Raw genomic sequence first — 21,941 nt, forward strand, 5'->3', positions numbered from 1 at the left:
TGTCCAACTGCACCAAGAGAAATACAAAACTTGACTGAATAGCTTAGGAAAAGGAAAAAAAGACTATTTTCACTAGTTTTTGATGATGTCAAGTGAAGCAGGTAATTGATACCCACATACATCCTTCAGGCGTTGGCCAAGTAGATCGGTCCCTTCCAGCCTAAGTTTTCCTCTGACTATTACCCAAGAGTAACACATTTAAAAATGTTTGTTGTGAACATCGAAGAAGGAAATCACCATTAAAACTTTTCTTATTAGGAAAAAAACCCCATTTTTCTCCCAAAGCTGCAGGTGATGACAATTTTGACATCTTAGAGCTCACTGGGACCATCTGGCTGCACATGCGGTTGAATGTAGCCACTGAGCTGCCGAGGGGACGAGGTGGCTCCTGTGGTGCCACAACCAGGCTCCCTCTGCTCTCCCTCCTTCAGCTAGTGGTGGGAGCTGCAGCCAGCCACGTCATTTGGCAGGATTCATTGGCTAATTTATTGAGCAGAATGTCACATGTAACGCTACTGTTGTTCTCTCTGAGTCATGCACACCATGTGTTCGGACACTTCTAGTCTTTGTTTGGCAAGTGTACGACAATTCCAAGTAACCAGACATCCCTACTGGAAGCTCCAGCCTGGCTGACTGAGCAGTTACAGAGCAAGGACCATTATGGGGAGCCTGGCACTAGCAACATCATTGAGAACAAACCCCTCTATTTCCCCAACATTGGCATTTATTTCTCTGTTTTTCCAGCCAGACACTCTTGCCCTAATCCCCGGTGCAGGCAGCAAATCACACCTCCCTACTCCTGGCAGCCCAACCCCACCAAAATTTGTTTTGTTTGGATTCCAGGTTTCATGGTGAATCCAGAACTGTGGTTCACATCCTCCACTCAAGTCTGAGCCAATTTCCAGTTGTTTTAGTAAAACTGCAGCACAAGAGCTTCTAAAGGCATCCAACAGCTCATCAGAGCTGGGTGTGTGACACCCGTGGGAGCACACAGAGAGAAACAGAGTCAGGTTGTTCAGGAGGCTTCTCAACATTCCCTTGACAAATGCTCCAAGACAACAGATTAAACACTAGGAAGCAATTTCTCCCTCTGAGGATGGTGAGGCCCTGGCAGAGGTTGCCCAGAGAAGATGTGGCTGGCCCATCCCTGGAAGGATCCAAGGCCAGGCTGGATGGGGCTTGGAGCAACCTGGGCTAGTGGGAGGTGTCCCAGCCCATGGCAGGGGGTGAAGTGAGATAGGCTTTAAGGCCCCTTCCAACCCAACCCATTCCACAATTCCATGAATGCTCTGAGTGAGCAAGTACTACAGGATGGAAAGCTTAAATTCTTTAGGAACAGGGGAAAACCTAAAAATACTTAATCTGACCAAAAAAAAGCCATTCCTTTTAACTGAAGAAAGCCAAGTGGTGTAGAAAAAGCAGACTGGGATTCATTAATGTATCACAAGACATGTGGGCTGTGGTGTCCCAGAAATTACAAGTGCTAACAGAACTCAGCAGGAAGTTCAACTTAGTATTTTGGTAATATATTGTTACCAAAGTACTTCTTGATGTCCATCAGACATCCTCTGCAAGTGGAAGCTGGCTCCATTCAGGAAAAACAGGAAAAATAAAATCAGAAGTATAGAAGAACTACAATAACGTAAGAAACTTGTCAAAACCCAAAGTCAATACATGATCAAGGCACAGAAGGAGCAGAGAAGGTGGTTGCTTCACAGAGACTTCACCTTGAGCAGTGGAACACCCTGCATAAGGCTGAGGAAATCCTTGGCATGGGAAACAGCACATGCTAAAAGGCTCCTCAGGCTTAAAAAACAACCATAAATTCAGGGAAGAAAAACCCAAACACTGTTAGACACAACTCAAATTCTGCATCAGGGAAATCAGACTGCCAGAAAACAATGTATAGAACATTCCACCTTTGGCTGATCCTGCTCTCTTTTTCTCCTATTTGCTGTAGACTATGGTTGCATAGAGGAGCCATGAGGCTTGTGGACACTCATAATTTAACAAGAAAAATGAAAACAGTTTACTAGGTTTAAAGACTTTAGATCACCTACCAAAGAAGTGTTGTTCTACATACAAGTAACTTTCCATCCTTTGACAATTCCCATGTTTTACAAACACACTTACAGGGGTATTTCCATACCAGTGAATCCTCATGAACTCAAGGTTTGAGGTCCACACAATTATCCAATATCATCATTATGATCCCATTCTCACCAAATCGTTTCCAAAACTTGTGTGAGGCTAAAAGGAATTGGCCCAGATCCCTAAGATCAAGTCAGAGTTCCACAACAAATACTATGGTGGTGTTTGATTTAATAAAGCAATTCCTTTATTAAAGAAATCTAATAAAACTTTTGATTCGCTTAGGGTAGGGTTTACTCACCCGCACTTCCAAGTTGTTTATAAAATCTGTATTCTAAGTGAAGCTGTGGTGCCCGGGATTTAATTGGTTCCTAGAATAGAAATAAATAAACTGTTTAAAATCAGTTTGACCAAAAGAAGTTCTCTCCTATACTTGAGGATTTGTGCATAATTAAAACACCCCAGATTGAACTCCTAACAACAGACTTCACCATTTCATGTCACTTAAATAAGAAAAGAACAAAAAGCAGTAAGATTTGCTCTCTGGAGGGGAAATAACCTCCTCATTTAAATACAAAGTTCACTCATTGCAGCGAAATTCAAGAATCATTCCACAAAGCTCCTTGAAGATCCTTGAAGAACGACCCTGGACATTGGCAGAGGGGAGCCAAGGTTGCAAAAGCTCAAGTCCCAGTTCACTCTGTGGGCACTGTGATTGCCCACAGCGTTTTTGCTGGTCTGTATTTTTGAAAAATGTTGAGTCATACAAGTGTGGTTTAGATCAGACCACAGTCGCTCACAGCACGCACCGCAGTGCAGCCAGACAGCTGGGAAAAAGGAAGAAGTCTCTCCCTTCTTGTGGCAGGTGTCAGTCAAATATCTTGAAACACTCCATAATACCCTATTTTTATCCACAAAATACAAAAAAATAAAATGGGTAAGTCTGCAATGCACCCAAACCATCTCATTTATCAGCTGTTACTCATCCGCGCTTCACATACAAGACTTAATGCCTATGATCCATCAGGGCATTAACTTGCAAGATTACAGAGGTTCTAAAAATATAAAGTTAATATGGAGAGGATTAAGAGACTGGAGTAATTACATTTGCAATAAAAGTGTGCACTTGGGATAGGCGTGGATGTGGGTTCACCAACTGCCCAGGCAGCCTAGAGACAGGAGTTAATACTGGCCTCAATTTTTGTTGACCTATAGTCTTGCACTGTAAGACTGATGTTCACACTGGGTGTGAACTCCACAGTCAAGGCTTCTTTCTAAGTGTGGAGAAGGAATTCTGTACAGGAATTCAGGCAATTTGACTTGCAGCCAAGCTGCTCCTCATCAGTTCAGGTCATCCCATCCATTTCCCAGCAAGGGGAATGAATGCTCCTGGTTACTTCTCAACTTAATCAAAGAATTATTCAGGTAGGAAAAGGCTTGCAAGGTCACCAAATTCCTGATGTTTTAAAGCTCCAGAAGACAAATATGATTAAATACTCAGCAAACAATGTAAAAAAATATTCTGGAGGAAAAACTGAACCTGCACTGAAGGCAAATACAAAGCAACACACAAACAAGTTTCTTATGTAAGTCACATTTAAATTAAGATAATTGTTGCTGGTGGCTTGAGGGAGAGTCTACAGACACCTGCAGAGCACAGGGATTCATGGCAACAGGAACTCACTGTGTTCAGGGAGTAGTTTATTTATCCAAACATGTAAAGGGGAAGGATTGATGTTGCAGGACATGATGCTGAGAAAATCAGGGGAGGCAGCCCTGAGCCACTTCTGCATCAGGAGTTGCTGGAGCCAGAGCTCTGGACACTTGCCAGAGTCATGGCAGCTTCTGAGAAGATCATACCAGCACAGATGGTTGTCCTGTAGGCCAAGGGCTTAGGGATGATGGCAGATTTTATGTTTGTAGTAAAAATAACTGAATTGCTACAGCCTAATGGAGAAAATCCACAGCTCGAACCAACAGCGTCATCACTGCTGTGAGGGGATGACCTGGTACTTGTGCTCTGACTGCAGCTGGATGGCACCAGGCTGGCTTCTCCCAGGGAAGAAATTCCTACTGTGGACAGTGCAGCTTTGAAAACCCCCAGAAGAATAAACCAGATGCCCCTGACCAAGTCAGCTGAAGAGCAGGACCAGGAGCTACACAATGACACCACACAAACCAACACTGCCAGCAGTTTTCCAAGGTATAGCCTCAGTCCCAAAAAGAAACCACAAGGCATTAGCATGGAATTTTTCAGCACTTTCTGATAGGCTCTTGGTACCCATCACACAATTTCTTCATTTCCCAGCTCTGTGATAGGAGGCAGGAATAGCTGAGACAGCAGGGCTGCAGTGGTGGAAGGCGATCTCACAGCTTGAAGGACTTGAAGCGGTGCTTTGACTCGGTCCAACAATGAAGATAAAAGAAAATGTTGCCTGTAAGTAAATCTTACAGCTACTCCACCACTAATCCACAAATTATTTGAAGGATAAATAAGTTAAGCCTGCATGTAAGAGAAGTGTATTTGCTGCTGAGGAGGCTGAGTCATTCTTTCTCCTGTAGAGCTCTGTCTAAGATTAGACCCCCATTTCTCCTACTGTTCCCTCCTTAAACTTCTCCAGAAAAGAGCATACATAGGACACCTGGATGGCCATTGGATGGCAATTCCAGCCCCTTCACACAAGGAGAACCTGAGATTTTAAAGCCTGGATCACAAGAGAGCAAATGAAACTGGGGAGTGTTGCAGAGTAACTGCTTGAACAGTTATTTGGGGAAAAAAAATAGTAAGAGAAATGAAGAAAGAATGTGACCAGAAAAACAGATCAGACTGAGGGAGCCATGAGGAAATGCCATTGAGTCCCGCCATATAGAAAAACTTCAGGTTACTGAGAGATGTCACTGCAGCCACTTTTTTGGGAGAAAAAAGCACCCTTTGGACTAGTACGGCTGTGTTTTACCTTATAGTTTCCAATGCAACAACTTTGTGGTATTATCTTTGGAAGCAAATTAGAAGCATTATTGCCTCAAGAAAACACTTGTCTGTGTATACAGCACATTTTCTATGGCCTAAAAGCAACAACTGTTTCTGATGTGCATCCATATCAAGGGTGTCTCCTATGGAGCCAGGCTGGGAGAACTGGGGGTGCTCACCTGGAGAGGAGAAGGCTCCAGGGAAACCTCAGAGCCCCTTCCAGTGCCTAAAGAGGCTCCAGGAGAGCTGGAGAGGGACTGCGGACAAGGGTCTGGAGTGCCACAACAAGGGGGAATGGCTTCCCACTGCCAGAAGACAGGGTTAGATGGAATGTTGAGAAGAAATCCTTCTCTGTGAGGGTGATAAGACCCTGGCACAGGTTGTCCAGAGCAGCTGTGGCAGCCCCATCCCTGCAAGTGTCCAAAGCCAGGTTGGATGGGGCTTGCAGCAACCTGGGATAGCAGGAGGTGCCCCTGGTGTTGCTACAAGGAAACCCAAACTTGTCTGGGATACTAGGCTTCTGAATTCCTCCAAAGGCATTTATTTATTTACTTACTTTAGGGAACATCTTCTGACACTTGTGTGAAAAGAAGTCCCTCCTGCAAAGCTGTAATTATTTTTCATCTATTACACATCATAAGGGGAATGCCAGAGATATGGAATCTGAGGCACTCGAGCTTGATCACAATTAATGCACCACGTCTGCCCTGATTTTCTGTCACCAGAGTGATTCCTGTCATTTTTCCAGATAGCATCAACTGGGCAAACTGGGGGGTTTGCTGTAGTATCAAATCAGCACCACAACTTTAACTTCAGATTTTAGGGTTTGGATTATGTTTAAAGAGTGCTTGCATGAGAACTCAGCACATCAGGTGAAGACATCGAATCTGAAACCCCAAGGGACTGATGAAAGTCTGAGTTTACAGACAGGAAAAGTTAAGGACTAAACACAAACTACTAGGCTGTGAGTTTATAAATGCGTAAGAGCTACAAGTTAGGGAGTTCCCCATCCCCCAGATTCCACAGATGATGAGACTGTATCTTCTCTGCAACACAAGGCAGCCAGAGGAAAGACTGACCTTCACCAAATGGGATCTTGTTTTACATGTTGCATCTGCAGTCTCTCAGTATCACCAGACCGAACTGTGCCCTGCTCCCCCAGGGAATTTTAATCAAAGGAACACCCTTCTTCCTGCCTCCAAAAGCAGGGACCACCAGGCTGCACAGTGCCACGCTCCTAACCACACATCCTGACAACTGGAGAATTCCTGAAGTCTCTAAGGGAAAGGTCTGAGCCATGGAGTGGCAGGAGGTGACAAGGGCACTACCAACCAGCGCCTTTCACTGGCACCTGGCCAGAGGAACATCTGCTCTAAGGCAGCTACGGTTCCTTTAGGTACCAAAAACCTCCAGCAGGTTGAAGGCTGGTTTTTTTTTTCCCTGCTTTTAGTGCTTTTAAGACTTACCTCAGTTTTAACAAATCATTCCCAGCTGAGGGGAGCACTGAGAGCAGCACTGAGCCCAGATTGAAAAACTTGCTTTTAGTCTGAATTTTTAACATGAAGTACAAATCATTTAAAGACAGCTGAAGGTACTACTTACCAGTTTGATCGCTACATATTCATTGGTGTAGAGATTTTTACCTGGAAATGGAGAAGAAAAAAACCCTTTTAGTTCCACATTCAACATTTGCAGCTCAAGGCACAATGAGAAACAGTGACACTGATGCCAAAGGACTGTTTTCACAATTCCCCCTGAAGTTCCTGCCTTTAACAAAGCATAAGCCTGAAAATAATCAAAATAATGAACAGTTTGCAGCAGTTAGCAGGGCAGGCAAATAACACCTTCTACTCAGCACAAGGTAATTGTATTTTATGGCAGCACTTTTGCTCCATGCACGTGTTAAAGGAGGTATCCCAGACACACCAGGCTTCATTATCCACGATGCCAAGAAAGTCTGGGGAAAAATAACTGAAGAGTCAGAGTGTCATTGCTTTTGGAAATGTCTTGGATCTGCTGGACAGTGAATAACTTCGTCCTGGGATGTACAGGGAGAGGTTGATCATGCTCTGGGAAGCACGAAGGGCAGGAGTGTGAGATGAACACAACTAGTTGAGCTCAAATCCAGCTCCCAGTGCAAAGAACCAGAGCTGGGAACCATGTGTGCTACAGCTGGAGGGGAATTTTCCTCCAGGAGCCTGTCTGGTGTTTGAAGCAAGCCCTGGGCCTCCTCAGTGATCTGAGGCAATGATGCACAGCTCTGTGTCAGGAACATCTCCCCCTGTGTTCTGACACTGCCAGTTATCATATCACTCAATGTCCTCTGCTCCCTCTGCCACGGATTTTGAGCAATCACTCCACCTCCACCTGGCTCATGCCCAACAAAGAGCAAACTCTTCTGGAAGGGATACCACAGGGAAAGATGCTTGGGCAGTCCCTGGACCCCCTCTGTCCCCCCATCCTGACCTCTTCTAGTCCCACTGTCCAAAGGAAACCCCCACCACAAAGGCTCCATGTGGATTTATTCAGGGAAACATTGACCTTTGTCATCAATGTCACAGCACAAGTCATGTTGTTCTTCACTCAGTTTTACTGAGCAAGTCCAAAATTCAGGAGCAATCCAGGATGGAAGTTATCAGGGCTTATTTGTAGCATCAGCTTTGCTCAGCTCTCTTACTCATTTATTTTCCAATTCCTGTAATGGATATTGATGCTTGGATAGCCCAGCTCCTGAGAAAGCCCAGGACAGGGAATGACATCATTCAGAGCAGGCAGGAGCTGGAACAGCTCTTCCATATCCATGTGGCAGCATTAAAAAACATGCCATGTCCTCCTCAGCACAGGATACAACAGCACAGGGAGACTCAATAAAATTAAAGACATTATGAACATGGGAGAAGACACAAAGTCATCTTTAAATCCTGAAATACCAGGGGAAATTTAGTTTACTTTATACCAGCTTCATGTTTTCTGCATTTAACTTCTTTTGATGCTTTCCCTGCTGTATCACTCAGGGTATTTCTGGCCTCTAAATCTGGGAGTTCCCACCAAGCAGATTGTTTTAACATCCCTCAGGAACAGAAGACATCATAGCTCCAACCTGTTCAGGTACCTTTAACACAGGACAGGGATTTAAATGTGAGGTTAAATATCCTCAGAGGGGGTGTTTCCTGCCAGCAGAGCTGAAAGCTGAGCCCCAGCATTAACCCCTGACACACAGTGGGAGGTTTCCATGTATTTCTTTCAATCTTTTAGAAAAAGACATAATATTATGCCCAGAGTGGAAACTAAGGGTAAAAAGGAGATTTTGCAGTTTCATCAGGAACCTGCTGACACCAGAAAGCATTGAAAGAGCTCACAGGCCAAATCTGTGGAAAAGCAGGTGGCAGATAAACCCCTCCACCCTCTGAGACAGACTGGGGCTCCAGCCAACAGCGGGGGGGAGAAGATGTGAGGACATTAAGGGACGGAAATCTAAATACACCTGGATTATCTGCTCCACATTAACTACCAGCAAATAAGCCCCATCGTCAGCTTCAGCTTTATCTTGCTCTCTGAAATTGCCTCTTCCCCTCCTCACATCAGAATCCCAGAATGGTTTGGGTTGGAAGGACCTTAAAGCTCATCTCATTCCAGCCCTGTCATGGGCAGGGACACCTTCCACTACCCCAGGTTGCTCCAAGCCCCGTCCAGTCTGGCCTTGGACCCTTCCAGGGATCCAGGGGCAGCCTGTGTCAGGGCCTCACCCCCTCTCAGCCAACCATTTCTTCCCAATATTCCAGTCTGGCAGTGGGAAGCCATTGCCCCACATCCTTGCACTTGTCCCCAGTCCCTCTCCAGCTCTCCTGGAGCCCCTTCAGGCTCTGGAAGGGGCTCTGAGCTCTCCCTGGAGCCTTCTCCTCTCCAGGTGAGCACCCCCAGCTCTCCCAGCCTGGCTCCAGAGCAGGGCTGTTCCTTAGAGCAGCTCCGTGGCTCCTCTGGGCTTGTTCCAGCAGCTCCACGTCCTTCTGATATTGGGGACCCCAGAGCTGGAGGCAGCTCTGCAGATGGCGTCTCACCTGAACAGGGCAGAGGGACAGAATCCTCCACTCCCCTGCTGCCCACACTGAGGGATCAGCTCAGGACACGATGGAGATGCTCGGTTTGAGTACACTGAGGCAGGGAAGCTTCAGCCCAAATTCCTGAGGAAGTCAGATGCTTTGAAGAACAAAATAAACCCCCAAGGAAGGAGGCACAAGAACTCCACTCCCTGTGGATCCCATGACCTCCATCACAGCCTTAGAGATGCACCTCCACCCTGGGAATGATGCCTACAGACCTTCCATCAACACTTGTGCTCTCCCACCAATGCAGGATAATGACATTGGGAAAACTGCTCTTCCAAGCTTGTTCCAAGGCAAGGAAGGACATGGCCAACACCCTCCATGTGTGTGGAGCCTCAATCCAGTCTACTATGGTCTGTTTCATGAGGCTGAGGACTAGGCAGACGATACCTCTGGTAATGAAATTCTTCAGTTAAATAACTGGGATTAGCAGCACAGCAGCTTGGGATGTCAGGCCAGCTGCCAAAGGTAAATGAACTAATTCATCCTCCAGTTCATCCCCTTCTGAGCACATGCTGTGGGGAGATACTGAACATAAATGGGTCCAACCTCTGAACTTCAAACCCTTCCCAAAGCTGCAGCCCAAGATGCTTGCTCTGCCAGCTGCTCTAGGAAAGTAAATCCCCAAAATCTCTCTGCTGGCTTGCTCCAGACTGAGATCTCTGCCTTGGTTTTGCTGTCACACTGTCCAAGCTGCAATGGTTTAGTCTCCCTCCTCCCAGGCAGAACAGGCTGCATGGAAGAGCAAAGGTTTACAGGAGAAGTGCCCTGCCCGTGGGAACAAGCCTTGAGCAGTAGCTCCACCTTCACCTCGCACAATCAAAGATCATCTGTAGCACAGTGAGGGGATGTAACTGGGCTGGCAAAAGCCTTCAAGTTGAGGCAATGCTTTTGATGGAGTAGTAAGTCCATGCCTCAGTTTTGGGTAGTTCCACTGACAATTATTAACTACATATTCCAAAGGAGAAGTGATGCGTTATTATGCCACCAGCATTCATGTGGGAAACTTCCCCAAGAGGATTTCTCAAGGCCTTGGTAATGAGATGTGGTGATGGATTGGAGACAGCAGAGAAGCCCAAAATGATGCATCTCCAAAGTGATGCATCTACAGAGACCATATCATTGGGTACTTGGGACATGCCTGATTTGCTGTCCCTTCTAGAGCAGGTTTGAAAATAAAAGCTCCTGGTGTAGGTGCTTCCCAGGATCTACTCCTGCCCTGCCCTCCACATCTAACATTACTCCTGTCAAATAACAACTTTTTATTTTGGAATCACAGCCCCAGTATCAGATACTATTATCACCTTTAAGTATTTATTTTACTGGTTTACTTGTTTTGAAGCAGAGTTCCTGGCTTCAGACTGCAGCCTAGGAGGCAGCTGTGTGATTCACACTTTTGGGAACACCTTCCCAGTTCCAATGGAACTGCTCTGACCTACAAAGAAGCAGCTTTTCTGTTGGTTTGGGGCCTGCTGCTCTTCTAACATTTTTCCAGTTTCAAACAGGGTGAAAAACTGTGTTAACTGCCATTTTAAAATGATACCTGAACACACTGTTTTGAAAATTCAAGATAATGTTTTAATTAGAGCAAAAAGATCTAGGCTCCGGTGTACAGCTCTGGGGCCCCCAACAGCAGCAGGACCTGGAGCTACTGGAGCCAGTCCAGAGGGGGCCATGGAGAGGCTTTGAGGGCTGGAGCCCCTCTGCTCTGGAGCCAGGCTGGGAGGCTCCAGGTGAACCGCTGGAGAGGAGAAGGCTCCAGATAGAGCTCAGAGCCTCTGCGAGAACCTGAAGGGGCTCCAGGAGAGCTGGAGAGGGACTGGGGACAAGGGATGGAGGGACAGGACACAGGGAAAGGCCTCCCACTACCAGAGGACAAGGTTAGATGGATATTGAGAAGTTGTTCCCTGTGAGGGAGGTGAGGCCCTGGCACAGGGGCCCAGAGCAGCTGTGGCTGCCCCTGGATCCCTGGAAGTGTCCAAGGCCAGGCTGGACAGGGCTTGGAGCAACCTGGGATAGTGGAAGGGGTCCCTGCCCATGGCAGGGGGGTGGACAAAGATGAGTTTGAAGCTAAACCCCTCTGTGATTCTCTGATTAAAAAAAAAGTCTGCTGAAACAAGAACTTAATGTTTATCTTGGAAATCCCTCCAACCTACCAAAACCTCAATAACAGTTTTACATTAGTGCCTTTTTAATTGCTTTACTTCAATAAGGGTGCCAAACACTAGGAAAAAAGACTTTTGAAGGGCCCTACTAATCCCTACCATGGCTCATGGTTAAGGACTTTGGGAGAATACAAGGAATACCTCCTGGGTAAGCTCTTGAGTCAGTTTAAGAGGGTGGCCTGTCTGAAGAAGTAGCTACTGCTTTACCCTGTTTCAGTAATTACTCTGGGCCAGATCACAGATTCATTAAGTTTGCAAAAGACGTCCAGGATCATCAAAGCCAACATTTGAAAAAATCCCACCATTCCCACTAAACCACACTGTGCAGTGGCACATCTCCTCCTCTTCTGAACACTTCCAGGAATGATGACCTCAATGCTTCCCTGAGGAGCCTGTTCCAATGCTCAGCCATTTTTTTCCTAATATCCAGCCTGACCCTCCCCTGGTACAACTTGTGGCCATTTCCTGTGTCCTATCAAACACTAAGGTGTTTTTTTTTTCATCTCCCCATCTCAGCTCCTTGAGGGCTGGAATCCAACTGTCCTGCTCCCACATACTCCAAAAAAGTAATATCCTTGAGTGATGTGTATTTTCAGGAAGAAAGACCAACCCTAAGCAGTGAGCTGGATATATACAGCAAAGAACTTCCTAAGGTAAGTGCCATCTCCTCACTGAAGGATCAAACAAGAGCAGCTTAAACTGAAAACACAACACCTCGAAAGAGAGAAATTCTTCAGGGAATTGGAAAAAACTATTTTCCCTTTCTTTATCAGTGCATGACTTTGTTCTGCCTGTGATATTGGTGCTTAACTGCTCTGAAACCACGTAAAAAATGGGCAAAAAGCAGAGGGCACCTCATTCATCTTCACAGGACAAAACTGTTATCAGAGACGTGTGTGCTCAGATTTCAGCTGCTGCTTCTCCTTCCCCCCAGCGATAATTGCCATGGGCTGAGCAAGAGAAATACCTGCTATTTGAGCAAATAGGAGCTCTTAAAGTGATAGTGACTGGCAAAAAGCAAGAGAAATGGAAAAAAAAAAAAAAAAAGAGTAATACAGCTTCTGTAAGAACCTTACAACAAATTGTTGTTATCAGTACGTGTGGCTCATTGCCTAAATTTTTGTAATATTGTAAACTAGCATTAACAATACATGTATTATAAAAAAAAAATAAATACTCAATTAGCAGGTGTTGCAATTTAAAATTGAATTTCTCTGTAAACTGACTTTTTCAGAAGTTAAATCTCTTCTGTAAGCTCCATGCCATGAAACTGTACATGAGTCACAAACCCAAGACTGCTAAAATTTTGAGAAATGTGAAAAAGAATCATGAAAACAGGAGCTGCCTCCCCACAGTGTGGGCAACAGGGGAGGGGGGATTCTGCCCCTCTGCCCTGCTCAGGTGAGACCCCATCTGCAGAGCTGCCTCAGCCCTGGGTCCAACATCAGAAGGACGTGGAGCTGCTGGAACAAGCCCAGAGGAGCCACGGAGCTGCTCACAGGGCTGGAGCCCCTCTGCTCTGGAGCCAGGCTGGGAGAGCTGGGGATGCTCACCAGGAGAGGAGAAGGCTCCAGGGAGAGCTCAGAGCCCCTTCCAGAGCCTGAAGGGGCTCCAGGAGAGCTGGAGAGGGACTGGGGACAAGGGATGGAGGGACAGGACAGGAAGGGGCAATGGCTTCCCACTGCCAGAGGGCAGGGTTAGATTGGATAGTGGGAAGAAATTGTTTTGTGTGAGGGTGGTGAGGACCTGGCACAGGGTGCCCAGCCACAGCTGTGGCTGCCCCTGGATCCCTGGAACTGTCCAAGGCCAGACTGGAGGGGGCTTGGAGCAACCTGGGATAGTGGAAGGTGTCCCTGCCCATGGCAGGGGTGGGATGGAATGAGCTTTAAGGTGGCTTTCATCCTAAACCAGTTTGTGATTCTGTGATTTGGGCACCAGCTGAATAAACTCAAGAGCTGTGTATCCAGAGGGATCCACTACAGCTGCTAAATCTCAGAGCAGAGCTTGGATTACAAAGCAATTCAACATCTCTCAGGGGATCCTGAGATCCTGATGTTTGCTGTTGGGAGGGCTTTGAGAATCCAATAGAGAAATTCATGTTATGTCACTGTAAGGATCCAAATTTGTCTTTAGCTGCCAATTACACTCATGTGCAGGAAGGTGGGAGTTTCCACCCTTGCCCTTGGTTTCTCTTCACCTTAGGAGTGTTATCTCTGCTCAGGTGAATCAATAAAACTCTGATGCAATGCTGAAACCAAAATACCCATTCACTGAGACACACCAGACACGAGCTGTTTGATCTTAACACCATGGAACAGCAGCACATATATTGATGCAACAACCCAACCTCAGAGTGGGAAATCACACAGATTCATTTAAGATGACAGATTCTGAGCAGGAATCTACAAAGACACTATCAGTAGTGTTATGACCCTTTAATTATGTGAAGCAACATCAGCTGCTTCCCTCACCTCATTTAAAACACAAGCATTGTTTTTTAGGATGACTTGAGAGCCCAGTGCACTGCTCTGCATTGGTCTCTTAAGTAGCCCTAAACAAACAATGCATCAGTGGAACCATCTGGTTTGGGCAACCAGCTGCAAGACGTGGTTAGGAAACCAACAGACCATGAACAAACTGCTGGGCTGGCTGAGGGAGCCAGATGGCAACTCGGCACATCCTGCTCCTCACCAGCAAGCCCAGCGCACAGACAGAGCAGGCAGAGAGTGATGGGGCTGAAATCAGGGCAGTGAGGTTAGGGAAGGACATGGAATTGAGTCTGAGTGCTAGGAAAGAGTCTCACCTATCTCTTTAAATGGGTGTTCTAGCTTATAAACAAAAAATTGACAGCAAGATTTAGCAATTCAGAGTTATGATTTTTTTTTTTTTCACCTTAGGCAAGATACTCAGTGCTGTTAACAGTCATCATTTGTTGTGATTGTTCAAAATTTGCATCTTTGGCCTCTCCAGTGTATTCCCTTTGACTTTATTTAAATCAAAATCATGCTAAGAGTTACATCTGAGTCAGAAGCTTTGGATAAGGCAGCTCAACACTTGGGAAATAAGACAGTGCACACGTTTCTCGAGCCAGGATAAGTTTCGATGCATTTATAATCCACTGGTGAAATACTAATTTGCATAATGCAGGCCACTAAAATGCTTGCTTCTTACCTAGTCTGAGTTCTCCAAAGTTCCCACACCCAATCTTCTTGCCCACTCTGAAGTTGGGTCCCACCATAAGAACGCCGGAAGATGCCGATGAGCTCGGCCGAGAACTGTGCCCACTCCTTCCTGGCATCCCTTTTGTTGTCCGCTGCCTTTCATCCTTATCCCTATTAGGATGGTCCATGATCTTAGTGAAATACCTCTGCCAGCAAGCTGGCAGAAAGGAGTTGGGAGTACACACTCTTCTCCTTAGAACAGAAATTTATATCCAAAAGTATCTGCGTTGGAGTTCAAGAGAGTCATGGAAACTCATGGAGTTCTTTTGGCACCAGATCCAGTTTCTTAATGCATCTTGATAATGTACCAAAGGGTCAACTGTGTTCTTGAGAATTCAATAAAGGCAGGTTGCTTTTGGTTTCTTACCTGGGGAAAAGAAGAGATACAGGAAATAAAAATCATTATTTTAAAATACCAAGTGAGAAAGATACAACAGGGCCAATGTCCAGAACTTTCCGGCCTTGAGGAATTTAACAGCTATATGAAAACGTTATCATTTTCTTAACAACTTTCTGATAAAAAGCCCTGATGTCATGAAGTAAGTGCTGTCCATCTGTTCCTACTTATCCCAATCTTGGAAGTGTCTCAGGGCAGGTTGGATGGGGTTTCACCTGTTTAGTGGAAAGTGTCCCTGCCTATGGCTGTGGGTAGATCCAACTGAGCTTTAAGGGATTTCCCAACCCAAACCAGTCTGTAATTCCATGATTCCACTGGAGTTATCAGGACTGACTCCACACGCAGTAACCAAAGCCATTCCAACTACACCAGCACGTCAGGTGGACACTGCAAGGAAACCACATTCCACCTTCACAGCCCCTGTGAAGAGTAGGTTTGGTTTTTCCTCACTTCTTACATTTATCAAGTACTACAGAAAAGCAAGACAAATAAATACAAACAATATACTTTGCCTTTCATTGGCAAAGGGGCCAATGAAAGGTGCCAAGAGAAGAAAATTTTTTAGCACTTAAAATCCTCCTTGCTATTACCTCTTTATCCTGAATAACCTAAGTCGGAAGGGACCCACAGGAATCACTTTGCCCAACTTCAAATTGACCTCAGATATATTTGCTAATTTGAACTGCTGTCCTACACAGATGACCAAAATGAGGAGCCAAAGCAGCAACACCCCTGTAGTAGGTTTAGCAAGAGTTCCTTCTGTTCATTTTGCCATGAAATCATCCAGGTTGGAAAAGACCTCCAAGATGACCAAGTCCAACCATTAACATGGCATTGGCCCATTTAATGATGATCCTCTGGTCCACCAGATGGTGAAGCTAAGGTACCTCCTTCCAGTTATCCAAAAATAAAAGACTAGGATTATTACACATCCACACAGAACAGAAGCATGAGCCCTTCTGAGATCTGACTATGCTTTCCCTGGCCTCCAGCTGTGGAACACTTCTATTTCTGGAGACTTTTCATTCAACCTAAGGCACCTGGATAGAAGGCAAAAGTCATTCATGCTGGATACACAAAATGCAGGGAACTACCCGTTGGAAATTCCAGTTTTTGAGTATTTATAGAATCACAGAATGGTTTGGTTGGAATGGACCTTAAAGTCCATTTTGTTTCATTTTACCCTTTGCCATGGGCAGGGACACTTTCCACTTGCCCAGATTGATTCAAGCCCTGTCCAGCCTGGCCTTGGGCACTTCCAGAGACAGGGCAGCTGCAGCTTCTCTGGGCAACTGGTGCCAGGGCCCCACCACCCTCACAGGGAAGAATTTTCCTCTAATATTCAATCTAAACACATCCTTTCAGCTTAAAGCCCCCTTGTCCTATCACTTCTTGCTCTTGTAACAAGAATCCCTCCTCAGCCTTCCTGTATGTCCGTCCCCTTTAGGTACTGGAATTCTCCTTGTCACTTGGGACAGTTGTGGATCCCTGCAGGAAATGTCACACAGCATGTCTGCAGCATATCCAGGAGGTCTGACAATCATTGGGTCACCTGAGAAGCTCTGTATCTCAGCCACACCACCAGTTTGGCCATAAACTGAAGTGACAAGCTCCCAGCACGCTCCTAAGCAATGCGTCAAACACCAGTTGCGATTCAGCACCTCTGGCCTAGACAAAAGAGCTGGAGATGTTCATGTACATGAAATTATTTAGCATTACCAAGCTTTACTTGTCCCTCAAATTAATTCCAGATTTAATACTCAGAAGTGAATACGGATTAGCAGGAAGCATCCGTTACCAGTGAACTGGCTGAACTGGTTCTTCATCATAGACATCCCCACACACTCTGCCATGCCTCGCACAGACACAGCAGAGCTGTGTTTGCCCTGTGAAACCAGCCAGCAGGAGCAGTGATGAGGCTCTATCAGATATCAGAAAATCACTTTGACTGGACCCCACCCCAGGCTGTCCCGGGAGGAGACACTGGCTTCAAAACAAACAACACGAAAAGTTTTACTGCTGAACTCAAACCAAATGTGAGAATGACTTCTAGTAGTAGGTAGATTTACTCACACAGGTCTTTCTGATAAAAATGTGCAAAAATAAAACTGAAGCATGGGAAGTTTTGGTCTGTCTGTCTATTTGGTCTATCTCTGCTATGGCAAGAGAAGTAGACATAGAACATTCCAGTTAAATGTTTTACTTCCAGTTAAAGTTATCATGTAATACATGATTCCACGTAATACAACATATGGGTCTGGCACTTGAGGACATGGCTCAGTAATGGGCTTGGCAGTGCTGGGAGAATGTCTGGACTCAGTGATCTCAAAGGGCTTTCCTCACCTAAATGATTCCATGATGCTGGAGTGTTCCTAGGGTTGGATCACTAAGAAAGATGAGTAGGACACAGGAATTCTAAGAGTGAAAAATAAGTAACACTTTGGAAAACACACTCAAACCCACCAAAGCCAGAGAAGATTTTTTTCCCCTGGAGATCAAAGTCATTATTTTAATCAAGACTGAGTAATTTGTGACCTACAACCTCCAAAATGGAAACACAAAGAAATCTCCAGCAAGAGCACAAACCCTGCCCAGTTTATACCTTGCTCAGCACATCTCAGATGGGACAAGCAGCCCCATTATCCTCAGGCAAATTAAGCACAAGTCCCACCACACATTTTCTGGCTCACAAAGTAAGATGTTAATGGTTATGAGCTCCTATGCCTCCGTCCTTCCCCCGCTCCCCATCTGGATCAGGTCTCCCAGGGGAGAAGGATGGAAAGGTCATGCCTGACAGTCTGCAAACACTAACCATCCTCTCTCAGCTGAAAGCCTCCTGCAAACAGGAATTCAGAGCAGCAGTAGCACTCTGAGAAGCTCTTTATCACAGCCAAGCTGAGGAGCAGAGCCTAGCTGCCAGCATACCAGCTCTCACAAAGATCTTACACCATCCTTACCAACTATTTAAACATAAGTAGTAAATATGGCATCAAATATGGCCTTTGAGGACCAGCAGAGCACTTGGCTTTGGAGGGGAAGCAGCAGAAGAATGAAGACCAGACTGTCAGTCACATTAATATTTAAAGGCTGCTCAGAACACTGGGATGACTTCCTGCCATGATGCAAACTTTTTAATAATGATTCCTTCCTACCTTTCCACCCACTCAGCAAGATTGCTCCTCAAAGTTACTTCCATTTGAATGGAGCCGCATGGAGATATTCCCCTAATGGTGAATCAGCTCAATTCCAGGATTGATTTCACTACAATACAGCTGGAGACACAGGAACAGTTATTTAATGAAAGACACAGGCTTGAAAGGAAATTACTTGCAGCACAGTTAGCTAAGCAAAAAAAACAACAGCACTGTATCCTACACACTTCCAAACACTTACCCCCAAATCTGTGTCACAACCTCTCCTCCACCGATAAAGCCGCAGCACTACAGCTAGAAACCAGCTTCTAGGTGGTGTGAAATCATGGAACAGTTCAGGTTGGAAGGGACCTTAAAGCTCATCTTGTTCCAGCCCCTGCCATGGGCAGACACACCTTCCACTAGACCAGGTTGCTCCAAGCCTGGTCCAACCTGGACTGGAACAATTCCAGGCAGCACTGGAGGGCAGCTGCTGTTTGTGTTAATACCCAATCCGGTGTAAAAGGAGTGTTTAATAAATGGCACAGAGACACTGCTCACAGCCACACAATTTTTCAGGGGAGCCCTTCAGACGTAGGAAAGGACATTGCAAATGAGAGGTTGGTGTAAAGAAGCCAAAGCGATCCTTGTCCCCCTTTTCAAAGGAAAAGCTCACTTCCCTTGAACTCAAAACGTCTTTGACCTTCTTGAGTTACTCTTGAGTTACTCTGGACACCTTTCCATGATAGGAACAAGTTTTGTCAAAGTTTTGGCTTGTGGTACAATTTCAGACATCTGTCCAAATTGAAACAGTCAATGAACGCCCCCTTCTTCAAATCGAAGCAAGCAGGCCTGGTTCAGGGCTGTGTGTGGTTTTGATCCCTGAAGGAGTCACTACATGCCAAAAATAAAACTGCAAATGCCTGGTGGAGGAAGCAACACCCTAAAAAGCAGGATTTCAGTCCCATCATTCCTTTTTAAATCTTTTAAGAAGAGACACCCAAGAAAGCCCCATTTTGTGTTGGGATGGGTGAACTCACCCTGCTCTCTACAGACACAGAACCACAATTCCTCAAAGCAGCTCCAAGATCACTGCTTTAGGACAAGGCACATGCCTTCCCACTGGGCTTTCCAACATCCACCCCATGTGCCTGTGTAAATACGTCTGGTAAGACTCCTGATGTGGAGAGCACTTTCCAGACAAGATCTGCTACTTCCCACATGACTTCAAAGACTAGAAAATCCTCCAGGGCTCTCAACTGACATGTTATAAACACACAGATATGAGCTCACCAGCTTACACCGTCACACTGTGTAGAAAGTAGAGCCTTCAGCAGCAGAAAACTTCACTGGCTTTGCCACAGACTGGGACAAAGCACTCGCCCTCAGGAAAAGGGAGAGCAGCCAAGCTGCAGGTAAGGAGAGTCATTTTGAAACCAGGACATACATGATGTGTTTGCCCATGATTTTAGCATCTACTAACTCATTTTATGAGCTTACTCTCCTAAGTTTAGAGGATCAAGCTGGCTTTGTATGCTCTGCCTGACGGTGTGCGTTAACAGCTTCCGAGGCATCAATGCTCCCCCTTTATTAAAGTGCAATTAGTAAAGCCTTCGTTCCCTGGGCTCATGTCAACCATTACAGGTCCTTTCCCACCTGGCACCAGCTCCAAGCCTGGAGTGTTCCATGGGGTTGTTGTGACTCAAGTGCTGGACCCAGCACTTGGTCCTATTGACCCTCTGGCCTTTTCCCATGGATCCAGCCTGTCCAGATCCCTCTGCAGAGCCTTCCTGCTCTCCAGCAGATCCACACTCTTGGTGTTACCTGGAAGATGGCCCTGCTCTGGTGCTTGGCTATTACCCAAGCCAAGGAAGGGAAGATGGAAGGTCAAATACTTTATTCACTCAGACATGAGAAATATCCTTTTTGCTTTTTTTCTTTTTCATCTCCCACTCAAGAGTTTTCTGGTTACTTCAAGGATCTTCCACTGGATGTATTCCAACTCCCCCACTGTACCCCAGTAGCACCTCTACACAGAGATCAGCATTTATCTGTGCTTCCCCAGCCAGCACTACTCTGACCTGGTTTCAGTGTCCTCAATGTTGTGCAAAACAACAGAAAAACCGAAAAAGTAGGTCAAAATTCTCTGTTGCAATTTACAGCTAGGAACGGCAGTGACAAAGCTGGCTGCCAACCACAGCAAGCAGGTGCATGTCACGTCGGATGCCCCTCACTTGGGAGATTCTTCCCAACCTTGGAGGCTGCAGATGCTTTTTAAACATTACAAATTGCTTCTGTTGAATCATTTAACCCAACAATTTAATCTTCAGTTTGTGCAGTTAGTTTTGTTCAGTGCTCCACAGGCAGAAAATAAGGAGGCACACGAACAATACTTAAGTCTACATTGCTGGGAAGGGAGAAGGATGGACAACTGCAGATCACTACACTCATTCATTACTTGTGAATGCCCAGGACTGTCAAGTTTGCATCCTCCAATTACAGTTTTTACAAACAGGGATGAACCCAAATGAAAGCATGCCTTTTTCCATCTGAGTGAACTTCCAAGAGCCTTTTTCCTTGAGGATCTTGTGAACATGCTAAAACACATTAATAGTATAATCCCCAGCTAAATACATTGGCAAGTTACTTTTCCAAGTGATCTCAGCTGATCACTTCACTGAGAGTGATCCAAGCACCCATTCTCTAAGTTCATTCCTGAACTTTGCTCCCAATCCCCTCTACAGAAGCTCAGCATGAAAGCCAGGAATGTTTGGAAGGGAAAAACTAGTTTAGCTGGAAATTTAGTTCTTCCACATAAGCAGAGTCAAAACAAAGCATAGACCATTTTCCAGGGAAGTGGTTTGTGTGATGTGAGATCAATTCATCGACTTCTCTCACCCAACTGAGTTCCAGGCAAACATGTCCCAGCAGCCAGAGATGCACATTCCTATGGATGTAAAAAGGACTAGAGACCATAATCTGTCAGAAAAGGGGGGTTAGTGCTGTTTATGAAGAAGTAGAGTATACTGGAATAGCTAAATGAACAGTAGAATGCTGGAATAAAATGAAAAAATCACCTCATGAAACCTGAGCTGTACATATTTTTGGGTTTTGTTTTAGGCTGGGCATCCTACTGTGCCTACCTGGAAGGGACTGTCACACTGACAGCACTTTTGGGATCTATCTCCTGACAGTACAGAAACTGAGCTCAGCTTTACAACCCTGTGTTTAGAACCACTAAGGTTGGAAAGACCTCCAAGATCATCAAGCCAAATCTTTCAAGAGCTTCCCAGAGCCTGGTGGTCGGGGTACCATCTCTGCTCACAAAACGGGCTGTGTAAGGCCAGACAAGATCAGGTTTCAGCAGAAATAAATATTTATGGGGATGCCATGGAGGAAATGAGGAAAAACCTGCCAGCAGCAAAAGCTCTACAACAGACCCTGCTGAAGATCTCTTCTCTGATATCCAGACATCATAAATCTGTAGGTTTATTTTTCTTCTTAAAATACCAGGTTATTTAACAGCAAAAAGAGAGGTCCAGATGTCCCTATACCACCCCCTTCCTTCCAGGCAATGGATTTGAAGAAGAAAAGGGCAAAGATGACTTCTAGACAACCATGTACATCCATCATCAAGGAATAACCCACAACACGTGGATTCAGGTGCATCCATGATGGCTGATGGATGTAGTTTGCAGTTAATGGTATCAAGGCCCTCGACAAGACCACCATGGGAGCTTAGGCTCTGCAGCAGCCTTGGATCACTGGCAGCAACATCACTTTTACAGATTTACAGCCTAATTTAACACAGATGCACCTCAATCATCTACGACTGTTTTATCTGCGCTCTGTCTGGCAAGGA

The 21,941-nt window shown here is 45.6% G+C and overlaps 1 protein-coding gene across 4 annotated transcripts in view; it reads right to left on the reverse strand.

Moving 5' to 3' along the window:
- Positions 1 to 21,941, reverse strand: part of CSNK1G1 (casein kinase 1 gamma 1) — a 95,859-nt gene that overhangs the window by 42,621 nt on the left and 31,297 nt on the right. For all 4 annotated transcript variants that reach the window (XM_086848875.1, XM_086848874.1, XM_086848873.1 and 1 more), the window contains exons 3-5: positions 14,502 to 14,918; positions 6,665 to 6,705; positions 2,393 to 2,462 (exon numbers count right to left, since the gene is read on the reverse strand). In XM_086848875.1, the coding sequence (XP_086705001.1) occupies positions 2,393 to 2,462; positions 6,665 to 6,705; positions 14,502 to 14,679 (289 nt within the window). In that variant the 5' untranslated portion in view covers positions 14,680 to 14,918. The remainder of the gene's footprint in view (positions 1 to 2,392; positions 2,463 to 6,664; positions 6,706 to 14,501; positions 14,919 to 21,941) is intronic.

Source organism: Cyanistes caeruleus, chromosome 13, assembly GCF_971803275.1.
Source record: "Cyanistes caeruleus chromosome 13, bCyaCae1.hap1.1, whole genome shotgun sequence".
Classification (NCBI taxonomy): Eukaryota; Metazoa; Chordata; class Aves; order Passeriformes; family Paridae; genus Cyanistes; species Cyanistes caeruleus.